Source organism: Condylura cristata, unplaced genomic scaffold (assembly GCF_000260355.1).
Source record: "Condylura cristata isolate star-nosed mole 26May11 unplaced genomic scaffold, ConCri1.0 scaffold00006, whole genome shotgun sequence".
NCBI classification, from domain to species: domain Eukaryota; kingdom Metazoa; phylum Chordata; class Mammalia; order Eulipotyphla; family Talpidae; genus Condylura; species Condylura cristata.
Genome location: NW_004567107.1, coordinates 50,195,674 through 50,211,814, shown reverse-complemented (window position 1 = coordinate 50,211,814; position 16,141 = coordinate 50,195,674). Strand labels below are relative to the sequence as shown.

The following is a 16,141-nucleotide window of genomic DNA, read 5'->3' as shown; positions in this document are numbered from 1 at the left end:
AAGAAGGAATGAAGAAGAAAGTACATGATTATTTTTAATCATAGCTATTTAGACCATCTTTAGTTATATGACTTCTATCCATCCGCCCAGCCTCCATCTACCCTAAAACCTTGCATTTGACACTGTTTGCAATACTGCAGATATTGTAGTGAATGAGATAAAAATTAAAGTATTAGATGATGGTATATTTTTTAAAATATTTTATTTAATCCATGCATACAAGAACTGGGGTACAAGCCAGAGGTGCAGGGGAAGTGAGAAATTTCACCAGAAATAGAGTGGGGAGCAGAACAGGCAGATCAACAAAGTACATTGCTGAGGGAAGCAGAGGGTGAGACAGGAGAGGTCTGCAGCACCATATGGGTCACCTTCTGGGCTGGGGATCTGAGCTCTCACTGAAGCAGCTGCGGCTAGCTTGCAGTGCTGTGTTCTAACCCATTGAACCACCAGGGAGGGCCCTAAAAGCTTGTTTTAGAAAGCCATAAATGGGTTGTTTTTGCTGTGTATATTGACTTAGCCAAAGTTTGTTTTTTTTTTTTTTTACCACCCTTTACCCCATGTCTTGTTTATTTGTTTATACAGTTAGTTAAGGGGAAGGGAATGTGGATTTGGCATATTTTAAAATTTATGGTGCTGTTTTATTGATCTTTCTCGAGACTCTTCCTCCCCATCCATCACAGGAGAACTGTTACTGGCAGAGTGTGATGGAATGTCTGTAGTGTTCTGAATGCCATCATTTTTTGAAAGTTAATTTTATAAGCCTTTAAAGCAAGATTGTGCAGGAAATGAATATACTATGCTCATAACTTACACATGTAACTGTTCATTTGAACAGATTTTATAAGTCTCATATTCTGCCTGGCAATAAGGTTTCATTTATCTAAAAAAACAGGAAGGAGCAAAAATCAAGCAACACTTGGATTAAAGGCCTCATGTTAACTAGCAATACTTTCTTCAAGTAAAGAAGTATGAGTTCACCTGTTGCTTCTCTGCCCATCTGAGTTTTGGCTTTCAACCCCAACTTACCCTACAGAAGAAATGTGTGTCCAGACCCATCTATCTGTACACTGCCTACAAGAAACATACTTTGAATACCATATATGCACACATATTTAAGGTAAAGCATGGAAAAGACATGCCATTCTAGGGTAGTTAAATGAGAACTAGAGTAGCTGTATTAATATAAAGTGGGTTTTAGAATCAACAATCTTACCATAAACATAAAAGTTTATTTTATAAATTTAAAGGGGGTAAGCATATCAAGAAGATATAATAATCCTAAACAATTTTGCATCTAATGCAATGCTTTAAAAACACATGAAGCAAAACTGAGAGAACTGTAAAGACAAATATACATATTTACCTTTATAGTCAGAAATGTCAATACCCTCTCCATAAGGTAGAGCAAGTAGGCAGAGAAGAATATAGAATTATATATACTCTTAACAATCTTAATTGACATCTGCATTACCCAACAGTAACAATATATATTTTCTTCAAGTGCACATGGAACATGTATCCTTACTGGTACTATTCTAGGACATAAAATAAGTCACAATAAATTTAAAAGAATTCAAGTCAAAAGGAAGTTTGAGGAAATGAAGACATTAAACCTTCAGGAAAATCTTATCACTGAGATAGGCTTCAGAAAATGGGGGCTTTCTCAAGCTTTTGAAAAGTTTTTGCTACTGAAGGAAGATGCTATGCAGTAGGTGGGCTAAGTAGCCAAATGTTATGTCATCATCAGTAAAATTGGACTTGCATTGGGGAAGTAAAAGATTCAAGTCATACAAAATATTCTCTGACCACAATGAAACTAAGTTAGAAAATATTGCAGTAGCACAAAGGTCTCAGAAAAACCACCACATGATTGGAAAACTAGCAATTTCTTTAACTCATGAGTTAAAAGAGAAATGAAAAATAATGTTGAATAAAAATGAAAATAACATGTCAAAAGTTTGTGGGATGCCATTAAAACAGTACGTAGGAGAATGTTGCAGTACTAATTGCCTACATTAACAAGTAAGAAATAACGTTAGCTTCCACCTTAAGAAAGTAAAAAAAGAAAACAGAAATAAGGGAGGAAAGCATACCACAGCAAAAATTAAAACAAAAGAAAAGAGAAAATCTGGGGCCCTTCCTGATGAGGCAGTGGGTCAAAGTGCAGAACTACAAAGGTAGCCACAGCCGCTTGAGCACCAGTTTGGTCCCAGTCTGGAGCTGGTGCGGTGCTGACCCACATGGCGTGGCAGACCTCTCCTGTCATGCCCGCTGCTCCCCTCAGCAGTGCACTTCATCAGTCTGCCTGTTCTGCTGCCTACTCCGTCTCTGATGAATCCTCTCACTGCCTCTGGCCTGTACCCCAGTTCTCGATGCATAAATAAATCTTATAAAAAAAATCCATGAGAACAAATGTTTGATAAGATCGATAAAATTGGTAAGCTTCTACTCAGATTGACTCGACAAAAATGAAAGAGGACACATGTCAAGAATGCAAAGTGACATATATCCTATATCTATTAAAAGAAATAAAGGGAATATCATAACTCTTGCCAATACAAAACTTAAAAAAAATGGACAAATTCCTTGAGAGACATAAAACTACCAAACCTCAATCACAATAAAAAAGCTGACTTGAAAGAACCCTATAATTGTTACAGAAATTGAGTTCATATTTTAAAGTTTTCTCACAAAATTCCAGAGTCAGAAACCTCCATTATTGAATTCTTCAAATATCTGAGGACAAAATAGTGGCAGTTTTGCAACAAGCCATCTAGAAATTTTGAGATGGTTACTTTTAACTTAGTCTAGGAGGCCAGCGTTATAGTATTACAATAGCAAGAAAAGGCAACTACTGACCAATATCCTTTGTAAAATTAGACCAAAAAAAAAATCTAGAAACTTCACCAATTTGCATCTAATAATATCTACAAAAGAATAATGCACCTTGACTGTGGCACTGTTACGAGAATGATTAACCACAGATTGGGAAGAATAGTTACTCTGCACATATCTGATGTACTTGTTTCCGGACTATAGCTTAAAGACTTTGAAAATTCAGTAATAAAAATTTTAATGAGACAAAGATTGAACAGATCTTTTACCAAAGAAGATACAATAGTAGCAAAGTACAAGGAAATATGACAACCTATTAGTCACAGGGGAAATGTAAACTAAAGCTACAATGAAAGACCGTTATATAATCAATATGTTGGGGTGTCAGAAAAGTCATGATGCATTTTTTCTGTTTTCTGTGCAAAAGTGCATCATGACTTTTCTGACAACCTAATATACTAACCTATATATACAATACATGTAAAACATGTAATATACTTGTGTAACATGTTATTGCATGTGATATGTGATATATGTTACATAAATGTGTGTGTATATATATATACATATATACATATATATATAGTGTGTGTGTATATATATATAGACTAAAGTTGTAAAAGCTGACATACCAAATATTGGTGATGGTGTGGAAGAATTGAGACTCTCCTACAATATCCGTAGAAATATAAATAGGTAAAACTACTTTGGAAACTATTTGGGGTCTCCTTCAAAAGTTATACATAGTGTTATCACATCCATCAGCAATTTCACTACTATTTACCCAAAAAGAAAGAACACATATTTTTACTCAAAGACATACATGTGAATTTTCATAGCAGTTATATTTATATTGGCCCAAGCTGGTGATCAGCAACCAAATGTCCACTATCGTGAGAGTGGATAAACAAATTAAAGTACGTACTTATGAAGAAATGCTATCCAGAAATAAAAATAAATGAACTATTGATGCAACATGAGTGAATCTTGAAATAATTCTGTTGAGTGAAAGCAGCTTGACAAAAAAGTACTTTGTAGTGCATCTGTACTCCATTAATAGAAAATTCTAAAAATTGTAAACTAACTCTAGGGATGGAAAACCAGGTATTACTGGGAATGAGAGGGATGGTTATGGAAATTCAGAGGGACATAAGGAAATTTCCTGGAATGATGTATATATTCATTGTAGTAATAGTTTCACAGATATATATGTGTCAATTATATGTCAAAAATCTACCAAGTTCTATACTTTAAATAAATATAATTTCTTATATGTCAGTTATACTGAAAAAATATATGTTAAGAAAGAGAAGCTATATAATTTCCAAAACATAATGGAAAACTTTCAAAGAAAATGAAAACTATACAATGTAAATGTGTGAGAATAGATTACTTAGTGCAATATTATATTGCCTCCATTAAGTAATTTTATCACATAATATAATTTAAAATGGCAAACTATTAAATAATGTATGCACTATTTAGTCATTACTTTGCAATAGGCAAACTGACAGAGGGGTGTTTATTTCTCAGTTACACAACTTACTAGCTATGTATCCTATATTACCTAAACTTAGGTTTCTGGTCTATAAAATGGGATACTAATAACATCCTGGAAAAATGTTGTGTAAATTCAATGCTTGGGACATAGTAAGCACTCAATGAAAGATACTGCTTAAAAGTTATAAAGTGGGGTTCTCCTTGGTGGTGCAACGGGTTAAAGCACAGAACTAAGAAGCTAAAGCCACTTCAGTATGAGTTCGATCCCTGCCTCAGAGGTGACCCACACAGCATGGCAGACCTCTCCTGACCCGCCTGCTACTCCCCTCAGCAGTGTATTTTGTCAATCTGCCTGTTCTGCTCCCCATTCTATCTCTGGTGAATCTTCTCACTATCTCTGCACCTCTGGCCTGTACCCCAGTTCTCTATGGATAAATAAATAAATCTTAAAAAAAAAAAAGTTGTAAAGTGTATGTGTGTTTGTGCAGAGCAAAGATGGAGAAGATAACTACGACCTCAAACAATGGCTGTGCTCAGCAGGACAAATGGAGTTGCTGGGATGGGAGCCTCAGGGCTGTAAATCTCTACATTACAAGTAAGGTTAGGATAGTTGTGTTAAACATGGACATGTTTTCATCTTTTGGAGATGTTTGAGCAAGACTTTCTTACCACCTCAATGTGCCTTGTGCTTAGAGATGAGGTAGAGCACATAAATCTCATAAAGAGACAAGTAGGGGGAGAGTTTTTCACATGATGGAAAAGAATTGTCTGCTTGGCTAATGGACTATACTTGGAAGATAGTCATATTCTCAGACTGGCTTTTCATGGAGCCACATTTCAGAATTTCCCTTGCATGCAGATTTATGGAACACACTCATTACAGATAGTGAGGCTCCATTATGCATCCAAATGAGTATGTGAAGATTTAAATGGTGCTATGTGGAGACAACGGTGGTTCAGATAAAGAAGGAGTCAAAGGACCAGCAAACACAGGCACACAATAAAATTCTTTCCTACATATACCCTAGCCATCAGAATTTTTTTGGTCATGTTAGTGTCTAACCACAAATAAAGGACTTGTTAAGCATGTTAGATTTGAACCAATCGTTAAACCTTTTATAAATGTTACTCAACCCAGACCCTGGATCAGGTACACAACAGAAGGCAAACGTGGCTGGGAAGGTCTGCTTTGCTTTTTGAATTTTATTGACACCGTTTTTCAGTTTGTCTCATGCTGCCTCGTTACTTAATTCCCACACCTCAAGGGGAAAAAATGTGTAATATCTTAATATTTATGTTACAGATACTTAACATTATGTTTCTGCATAGGTGTTGCCAAGATAGTCAAGCCAACCTTTATTTATAGAGGGTAGAAAATATAAATCTGTCTGAAATCTTTCATGAAATGAAGGTCTTAATATTTCCAACATTGATTTTGGTGCCTACCCTTGGAGAGCCTTTGAGAAGCTTTGTCAATACAAGGTGTCATTGTTTAAGGTTTCCTATCCATGACTTTCTTTTTCCCCAACTTCCCTCTATTTTGGCAACTTCTCTTTGCATTCTGTCCTACATTTGGCCCTGAGTCAGTTGAAAGCTTTGCAAGTTGATTTTCCATTCCCATCTGAATTTGAGCTTAGCTGTGGAACTGTTTTCCATGTGTTTTTAATCATTTGTCCATGTGTTATGAGCTTATAGGGACAATATGGTTCCCCCAAGCTGCCTGCACTGTATAAGCAGGAACTGGCAAGGTAGCCAGTGGGGGAACAGTTTTCAGACAGATGCCCCCTACACTCATTTCTGTTGGTGACACACCACCCCCATCCTCCAACTGGAGGCAAACAATTTACGAACTGCATAAAGTTACCTAACACACATGCAGTCCTCTGGCATGAGTTACCTTTTCTAGGAGTATAATTACCCTCTAGGAGAGACTTGCCTGGGAACTGGGCAGATGTGACAGAGTTCAAAGGCCTACTTTGATATCATGATCAGGCTGGGAAATAAAGAAAGGTTTATTCTGAGTTTTCCCAGGTTCAGTGAAAATGTGGTTTTAAAATCAAAGATAAGTTCTCCATGACAGAGATCTCTTCACAGGAAAAATACAAGGACCTCTGCCAGAAGTTTGGCCTACATTTTTTTTGGGGGGGGGGAGGGGGGTATGTTAAAGCAAACATTCATTAACCTGCAAAGTGTAGGGCCAGGAACAGAAAAGAAACAAAAAGTGCTTTAAACAAAACCCCTGTTCTCAAAGTAGCTACCAATGCAGCTCCCAGCAGCATACAACACTCCCTGCCCCCTCAGGAGCCTTCTCTCCCTGGTGGGGCACTGTGGCCGAGGGAAACGAAATGGAAGAGTAAAGAATAAACCAGGCGTCTAGGCCCCCCAGTTACCCAGTTAACACCCCCACGTGTTGAGTGAGATGGCGCCCTTGTAAATTCCCTACTTTAAGCCAGAGGACTGATTGGTAGGTCTGCTTTTGTAGCTTAAAAGGTCAGGATTTTCATAGTTCTTTGGCTCACTCTCACCTCTCTTTCTCCACTTTATTTAGGACCAAATTCAGGAAAGGAGTCAACTGTTACAGAGAGCTCCAGTAGATACAAGGAGGCCTGGGCCATCCTACTAGGAAAGTTATAAAAGAGCTGGAGAAAAATGCTAGAGCCAGGTCAACGAAGATTAGGCTTGTGTAACTCTCTCCCAAATTTGCCTGTGCAGGCAGGAGACAGCACTGAAGTACAGAACATTTTCATGAAATCAAGAGATACTTTATAAAAGATTCAAAATGAGCAAATGTTGAAGTAAATGCTGATGAGAGATGGTAGATGAAGCCAGTTTGATGATATGAGGGAAACTATTTGATAAGATAGGTAAGAAGGATGGAATTCTAAGAACACAGAAAGGAGAAATGGACTGTTGTGTGATGGTCAAGTGGGAGGAGTCTGTCATCTGAGGACTTCCTGCTCTGGAGAGATAGGGATGAGCTTATTGGCTGAAAGTGATAAAAGAGACAGAGATGTCAAAGGTTTGAGATGATTACAAAGGATTGTAAAATCATCTATGTAAGGAAATAAAGAGAAAGTTGACTACCGTAGAAAGAAAGATAGCTGGGGAGAGTAGAGGATTCAGTTAAGATGGAAAAATAATTTACTTAGAACCATTTTTTTTGCTTTTCCAGATCTCTACTGTCCTGGTGTGACCCAGGGAAGGTGGATATCTGGGTGTTTTTCTTGCTGATGAGAAGGAAATGGGGGCAAGAAAGTAGATGGAACATGAAGCCAAGCGGGAAGGGAAGACATGAAAATCTGAGGATTTACAGACAACTGTGGAGTTTGAAATCTAAAGTGGAGGCAGATGTTAAGCAAATGTTTGCACAAATAGTCATTTAACTACAGTGATGGCAGTACTGATAGGGATACAGCAGAAAGTGTGCTGAGAACCAGTGAGTGATAGAAGCGAAACAAGAGAATGTTGGCATGAGATTGCAGCTTGAAACTCACAGTTTGAAGGGTGGTGTTTCCTAGTCACAAGAGGGACCAGCCTGCCGCGTGGCTGGGGAGGCCAGTGGAAGGCAAGGTAAGGTTTAGGGATGCAAAGTTAGATACCTGAGACTATGGAGGTGACAAGGGGCAAAGCAGAGCCAGGAATCGACGTCTTTCTGCTTCAAATGCAGAGTTGCTCCCACCTCCACTCTCTCTGAGAGCAGCTTTCAGTTGAATAAAGATGAGCAAGATAACATCAAGAATGGAGGTAAAGGCATGTGGCAGAGGGTTGGTGTCAGTGAGGTTGTCCTGGACTGGCTATAGCAGAGACGGTGAGCTGTAGGGAATGGATAGCCGGTGGGAAGTGGGGGTGTGGTCAAGTGGCCTCATTTGCTTTGGTCAAATTTGTCTCCATACTTGTTTAGTGGATGATTAGTTACTTATGGCTACTGTCTGAGAGTTGTGCGCTGTAATAGAGACATGCCCAGTTTCAAAAAAAAGAGCAGTTCTTAGTAGTCTTGGGGTAATACAAGATTTATTTATGCAGGCATGCAAGAGCTGGGGTACAGGCCAGAGGTATGGGGGTGAGAGGATTCCCCAGACACAGAGTGGGGACCAGACCAGGTAGATTTACTGAAACACACTGCTGAGGAGAGTAGCGGGGGAGACAGGAGAGGTCTGCTGAGCCACGAGGGTCACTTCGCCAGTGGGGACGGAACTCTTGTTGACGTGGCTTGGATATAACTTGATAGAGCTGACACTTTAACCACTGTGCCACTGGGGAGGCTCAATCTGGGTGTTATTTTGGAAAGAACAGTAAAATTAGTAAACTGTATGCAGGATAATTTGACCTCAAAAGGTAATTTGGGATTTATTAACTAGGAGCAGTAATGCAAGTTCTTGTAGCATGCTGCATCATTTAATATTAGTCCTTTTCTATTGGCAACATGCTTTGGTCTCTTCAGATGAGGTATTCATCAGCCACAGGTGCCTAACAAAATACCACAGATTGAGTGGCTTAACCAACAGAACTATTTCCTCATCATTCTGGAAGCTGGGAATTTAAGATCACCGTGACCATTAGGTACCTTCCCTCTAAAGCCTGCTTAGCTCATTTATTCACGTAGTCTTTCCTCTGAGCTTGTCAGTATCCTAATCTCCTCTTATAAGAACCCCAGTTTTATAGGATTAGGGTCTACCCTAATGGTCTCATTTTTTCCCCTTACTTACCTCTTTAAGAGCCTCATTACCAAATTCAGTCTCATTCTGAAGAACTAGTAATTAGGACTTCCATAATGAATTGGAGGGACATGGAGTGGGGGAGGGGATACAGTTTAGCCCATAATGGGTGAGAGTTTAAAAATATACAAATGCACTGATAACAGTAATTGTCTCCTAGATGGGACAGGAAACCTAGGAGGTCATTTTTGCACATTTTTGCACAGCATTATTGTACTTTCTTGTACTCAACAAATATTTATGGAATGAAGTCAGCAGAAACTCAGTGTAACAAATGCTTTGTCTCTGAGATTTAAATCTACCTGACAGTCCCTCATAAGCAGGGGAATGGTGCCTGCCCTGGTTTTCCTTACGTATCTTATTTTGAATATTTAGGTTCTCCATCTGTATGACATCCAGTAGGACTGGATAGGGATACCATCACTGTTTTATCCACAGGACGTCCCCTAGATTTGGCTTTAAGAGTGAATGTGTCCAGGGAAAGAAGCAGCTTTGCGGAGTGAGACCTTTTTAATATATTTCTCCATAGAAAGTGGTAAGGAAGGAACGCTGGGAGCAGAATGTGAGGTTTAGAATAATTGACTAAATTAAATTATGATAAGAGGCTTAAGGGGAAACTACTTAGCCTAATTTACCCTCTTCCTCATTCTTTTTTTCTTTTTCCATGATCAGAACCCCTTTGACAACATTGCTATTCTATATTTTTTAAGAGAGGTAGTTCTGAAGCAACAACATACACCTACCCAGATTTTTCCCACACACCCATCCCCTCAAATCCCTTTTTCTGTCTGTCAGTTTCTTCTCTAACTCTAATGCTCACCTCCTACCCCAACATTTCCTCTCACCTTTTGTTGATTTAGGTCTGGGGTTTTCAGGAAAGAACTTAGCCTCTGTTGCTCCCACAGAGAGCCCTAGACTGCTTTTTAGCTCCCTTCTGAGATTACATAGGAAACAGAAAGCGTAGAGGTTCCTGACTGCCCCGAAACACTATGGGAAATCCTCCTGGCCCTCAGGACGTCTGAGTGCCTGGGTAGCCTGCGCAGTGAAATCAGACCGTTGAGTTCAGGTTGGGGAAGTGTTGGAGATTGTTATGAAACTGGGTCTTCAGCTTTCACAAGTTGTTGTCCCAGAAGATTTAGCCAACTTGGCTCTCCTGAGCTCCTGCTTGCCTTCCATTGGACCAGACCCCAGCGCTAAGTACACCAACAATTTTCTGGTGTGGTCTCCACACACCAGCTTCCTGCTGTGGCTACAGGCCCCTCCAGACCTACCTCCATTTGGCTTCAACCAAACTGGGAGATAACTAGAAGCCTGCTACCACTGAGCATCCCTAGAGGTAGTGGGATTTTGCTAAAAGCTATAAAATGTTTGTTTATGTTCTTAAGGGATGTCTGTAAGATACAAATATGTGGCTTTAGAATTGATTGGGAAGAACACAGTGGTGAAAGGTGACCATCTGCTGCCTTCACTATAAAAACAGGGGCTGAAGATAGACATATGTTCCATAGCTGTCATTACATAATGCTTTACCTTGTCAGATTTATCCCTCAGGATAATTGTGTGTTTTCTCAACAAACATGAGAGAATAGCAAAAGGAAATTCTCCACCAGTAGTTTGTTTGTTTGTTTTTAAAGATTTATTTATTTATGCATACAGAACTGGGGTACAGGCCAGAGGTACAGGGGCGGTGAGAGGATTTACCAGAGACAGAATGGGGAGTAGAATAGGCAGAGTGGGGGAGTAGAACAGGTATACTGCTGAGGGGAGCAGCGGGCGAGTCAGGAGAGGTCTGCCACACCATGTGGCTCATCTCTGGGTTAGGTGGGGATCGAACTCATTCTGAAGTGGCGTTAGCTTCTTAGTGCTGTGTTTTAACCTGCTGTGCCACCAGAAAGGACTCTTCACCAGTAGTTTTTAAATCTCATCTATGACCACCAAACTGGGATCAGAAGAAGGGAAAGGGAACTTAAGACTAAAGAAAGGTTCATGATGGTTAAATGAAACCCCTAAAGCCACAGCTACCAAAATTAAGCTATAGAAGGCATAAATAGACTATACAACCAACCGAGGGTAGGGTCTAATCACTTCCGGCCATCTCCCAATATCTAACAGGATGCTTGTTTTACAAAATGAGTTTTCTACAAATTTCAGTTCAACAGAAATTATTTGGGTTGTGTCCCATGTTCAGAGACAAGAATTTTGAGATGCTAAATGGAATCACAGGGATAGAGTTTACTTTGGAGAGCTATTAGGTACTGCAATTAATGGTATTAAAAGTAAAGTTTAAAAAGAGTCAGGAGACTCCTTTCATATCATCGTTGTAATCAGGAACACAGCAATTACTTCTGGAAAGCTTATTGCATTAACTTGCTAAGGGGAGTTTTTAAAAATCCAAATATAGTAGACAACTTTTAATAGTATTTTAAGCAAATACTTAACTATGAGCAGATACTGATGCTCATTTAATCTGGATCAACTGTACTTTAATTCATACTAGCACATTTTCCATGAATATTTGATATCATTAATAAATATCTTCTGTAGTGTTTTGAGAAAGTGATGGTCTATTTACAAGTCATTAATTATTGCAAATAAATTAATTTGAGGCTTTATGTCATAGAAATTGGACTTGTTAATTAGAAAGAACACAGCTGAAAAAAATTTCAGTGGGTCACTACTTGGGAAGAAAGTTTCATCAATTTTGAAAAAAGAATAGGAATTACTCATGTTCCTGAAAATATAGAATGTGATGACTAAATTAAAGTGGAGAAAATGTAAGCCAATCTTGAACTCATTTGCAATGGAAATACTATTCAAATGGCATGGGGGTCAATTGGGTTCAATTTTGGTTTTTCAGTTTCGTGAATGATTCTTTCCCATAAACTTGACTGACTTATGAACTTTTGGAATGATAGTCACTTAACAAAGTTTTTTTGAAAGACTCATGTTTGTCTCCATCTTGATTTAATTTGCTCTTAATTACTGGAGAGTAAGGGGAGATGATGTGGATTCTGTAAGATAAAGAACTGACTAGCCAGCTTCATGCCCAGAGTTATCAAACCTGGTTCTTAGAATCCACGTTTTCAAGTCTGGCCCTTTGTTTAAAGAAAGAAAAAAGTTAATAGGGCTGGAGATAGCCATTTCCCCCTCCCCAATGAAGACTGATGAGCTGCCAGCCTGTTACTTAGAAATCTGTTGGGAAATTTGTAAACAATTGAAAGAGTTTATCTGATGACTGACCAGTTGTAAAATTTAGCCCCAAGTATTTGACTCTAAAGGTGAAGGGATTAACATGGAATTGTGAGTCTCCATGCACGGAAAAGGAAAATATGTTGCCTTTATTCTGTTCACATATTGAAATAAATAGCTCCATTCAAGTCTTGATAAGAGAGGGAGTCAGCTAAACAAAGTTGACAGTCTTCAATTTCTTCCTTTTCCTTCCTTACACATTCCACATAATTCTTGGGTCGTGTGTGTGTGTGTGTGTGTGTGTGTGTGTTGAGCCCAAAAACCTGGACTTTTGCTAAATGCCTGCTTTTACATTTTATCTGATATGTTTCTGTCATTATGCATATCTTATCTATTTTAACCCATTAGAAAGAGAAGCACAGCTAACGTTAGCTAACTGGTCCTTTCTAATAACAGAGATGAGAAATCTGGGCAAAGAATGTGTTGATTTTGCTAATACTGTTCTTTAAATCTCAGTGATCAAGTGTCAGCTAATTACCCCCTGGGCTCTAGGCTTTCACTGGGGTCTTCTAAAATACACAAAACCAGAGTGAAGGCAGGACACCATTAGCACTACATAATTCAAGCAAACAATAAATGTGTTTACACTCCCTGGCTATTGACCACCTGCCTCTCCATTCCACAAGGCAGGTATCTATATATAGACTCTCTTGTTCACAGTCCTGCAGAGAATGAGCCTCTCTTTTGGGCCCTGCCATCTGTTAATCTGAAGTTTAGGAAGCTTGGGCCCCAACAGCATGCCTCGCCTCTTACTGCAGCTGCTGGTGCTTCTGCCTCTTGGGAAGGCTCTGTGGCACAGGAACAGCCCCCAGAGTCAGCGTCCTATTTCCCTTGTGCTCCTAGAAAGGAATCATACAGAGCTCCCCACGAGAAACCACGAGGAAGCGGAGGAGAAGCCAGATCTGTTTGTTGCAATGCCACACCTGATAGGAGCCAGTTCTGTTGGGAAAAGTCAGAGGCAGAGAGAGAAAATGCTGTCCAGGTTTGGAAGATTCTGGAAGAAGCCTGAACGAGAACTCTACCCACCTAGTGACTCCATCAGTCAGCACATCCCTGCTGGGACTCAGGCTCTCACTCAGCCAAAGGACGGAAGGCAAATGGAGAAATCTCCTCTGAGGGAAGAAGCCAAGAAATTTTGGCATCACTTCATATTTAGAATGGGTCCAACTTCTCAAGGAGTCATCTTACCCATCAAAAGCCATGAAGTTCATCGAGAGACCTGTAGGACTGTACCCTTCAGCCAGGTAGTTGTTTGGGGGGGTTGGAGCAGGGACAAACAGGGGTTAGGGGAAAGGGTTCAGGAGTCTGAGTCTCCTCTGACTCCAGATTTGGTCCTTGGCCATTTATCAAGGATTTGGCAAAAAATGATGATGCTCCTTGCATTTACTTCTAAACTTTCTGTTGCTTCTTGGTGTTCTGAAAATTCTGCGAGCATGGTAAATGGTACTAGCAATGCAAACAATCACTCATGCTGATGGCATAGGGGTTTGTTTTATAGGATTTCATTTTTATATTTTATGGGAGTGGTCTATTCAGAGAGAAAATTAAGGCTGTACCCTGTTAGAACCTGTGAATTTAGAGCATCACCAGGAATTCTCTTAGTATTCTACATAACATTTTGATTTGGATAGGCAGGTAGGCTCTCTGTAGACACTGGAATGCATCGGGCTCCACCTCACACCCTCTCGTACATGTTTATGATGGTCTAATCCCCTGTATTTCACACCTAACTACTTCATAGACTTATAAATTACATTAAGGTTGTCAGACAGAAGTTGCCATATCATTAAGTGATACCATAGCAAAAAAAAAAAAAATTTGGTTAAATTATTTTCTCACAAGCTTTTAAAAACAATCTTGATGAGACATACATTTCCCCTCTTAGAAAGACTTATCTCCTAGCTCATGAGACATGGTTATCATGATTGATTCCCCACTATTGAGGCAAAAGGGTATTCTATCATCTACTTTCTTCAGTCTGTCCCAGCAACCCCTATATTCCAAAAGTTAAATTCTGAAACTGCATCAGGTCCTTAAATATGAAGATACTGAACCCAAAGTAATGGCGCAGTGTAGAGTGGAATTTTACAGTCCAGTAATACTACCCAATTAAGCAGGCAGTGGGATAAGCTAACTGCCTGTGCAAGGCAGGTACGTATTCTGCCCGCAAAGCAAGGACATGTAGCAATAAGTCAATTATCAAACAATAATGACTGCTTTTTGCACCGTGTGCAATTAGAAAATTGCCTAGAGAATTGGGCAATCAAATTTCCTTTGAAACTTTTATTTTGAATTCTAATGGTAATTAGACTAAAATAAGGTGTTTGAATCATATTTTGACGAGCACATAAAGCTAAGTTTGGGGTTATGGAAGAGGCACAGATGATGCAATGCATGACGATTTGTACGCATATGCGTTGCAACATCATGCCAAGCAAAATCTTAGTTTTGAATGTACTACAGATACTGCAGAATAGGGTGTGATTAAACTTGGGATGTTCTGATCTATTCATGAGCAGTGGAACAAACATGTATTGAGAATCTACTATGCACAACACACCGTGAAGAGGAAAAAGTTAAGGTAAATTACTCACTTGAGAAACTAGCCATTAGGATCTTCCAGCTGGTAACATCCAATTACAGACTATTTCTTAAAGTTTGAGTGGCAGAGTACAATTTCTCATATTAACTTAGGGGTTTCTAAAGACTAATCTATACATTCACTCAAGTAGAGAAATTTATAGCTCTCTGCTCTTACAGCCACCATGACTGACATTACAAAATGTAGCCGGAATTAGAAAGTTCTTGGAATTAAAGTCTAAATTACCCTCAGTCTTATATAGTTGATGGCACTTACATCATGTGTTAGAGAAATGACAGCAGATAACTTGGCAATGCGTTTGCCTTTTAGATGATCACCCACGAAGACTGTGAAAAAGTAGTTGTTCAGAACAACCTGTGCTTTGGGAAATGTGGATCTGCTCGTTTTCCTGGAGCTGTGCAGCATACACCTCCCTTCTGCTCCCACTGCTCACCTGCCAAGTTCACCATGATGCACTTGTCACTGAACTGCTCCGACCTTGCCTCTGTGGTGAAGGTGGTGATGCTGGTAGAGGAGTGCCAGTGTAAGGTGAAGACAGAGCATGACCACGGGCACCTCCGGACTGGCCCCCAAGCAGAACTTCATGCTCAGGATCCCTTCATCCCAGGTTTTTCGACTTAAAAGGCTATCCTCAATTATGTTGGGGAGGCCAGGTCACAATCGTGAAATTGTTAGTTATTCTGTCTGGGAATGTTAAGTGTGTACATAATAGGGAAAGGTTTGAAAAATAGCTATTAAGAAAGAATGATTTAGAGAAAATGGTACTTATCTAGTTATCTGGACCTGTTGGGATCTAGTCTTGACTCTGCCACTAACTGGAGGAATTTGAACTAGATGATCACCAAAGTCCTTTCTGTTACTACTATGCCATGCTTTATTTTCTCCACATTTTGGTAAAAGTTCTTCAACTGAGAAAAGTAATGAGAAATAAACTAGACTTATAAAAATGGGCTTCCTTAGTAGTTTGACAAAGCAGCAAGAAAAAATTTTAAAAGGCCAGGGGTATTTTTTGAATGGCTTCTTTTGCCCCTCGGGCAGTGTTTTATTTGACTTCTATCAGGTGATTAAATTGTGGTATAGATGTAAGGAGTAGCTTGTTTGGATACCTCCTTATTTTTGCTACTCACCATATAAATTCTTAATGTCAGGTCTCTGACTTTGAGAAAGTACATTGATGTTTCTTTTGGTGGTTTACATAGGGAAGAGGAGCAATCATTTGTAGCCAAATAAGTAGCTATAT

General features: G+C 39.3%; 1 protein-coding gene across 1 annotated transcript; it reads left to right on the top strand.

Annotated features, from left to right (window-relative positions):
• The first annotated feature begins 13,036 nt into the window (after positions 1 to 13,036).
• Positions 13,037 to 15,522, top strand: CER1 (cerberus 1, DAN family BMP antagonist). Its single transcript, XM_004678009.1, has 2 exons — positions 13,037 to 13,543; positions 15,211 to 15,522. The coding sequence occupies exons 1-2, from the start codon at positions 13,037 to 13,039 to the stop codon at positions 15,520 to 15,522; spliced, it is 819 nt and encodes a 272-aa protein (XP_004678066.1).
• The last annotated feature ends 619 nt before the right edge of the window (positions 15,523 to 16,141 follow it).

Coding starts and splice junctions, on each gene's coding strand:
- CER1 (XM_004678009.1), top strand. CDS start 13,037: ATGCCTCGCCTCTTACTGCAGCTGCTGGTGCTTCTGCCTCTTGGGAAG. Junction 13,544..15,210: donor GGACTGTACCCTTCAGCCAG/GTAGTTGTTTGG, acceptor TTTGCCTTTTAG/ATGATCACCCACGAAGACTG.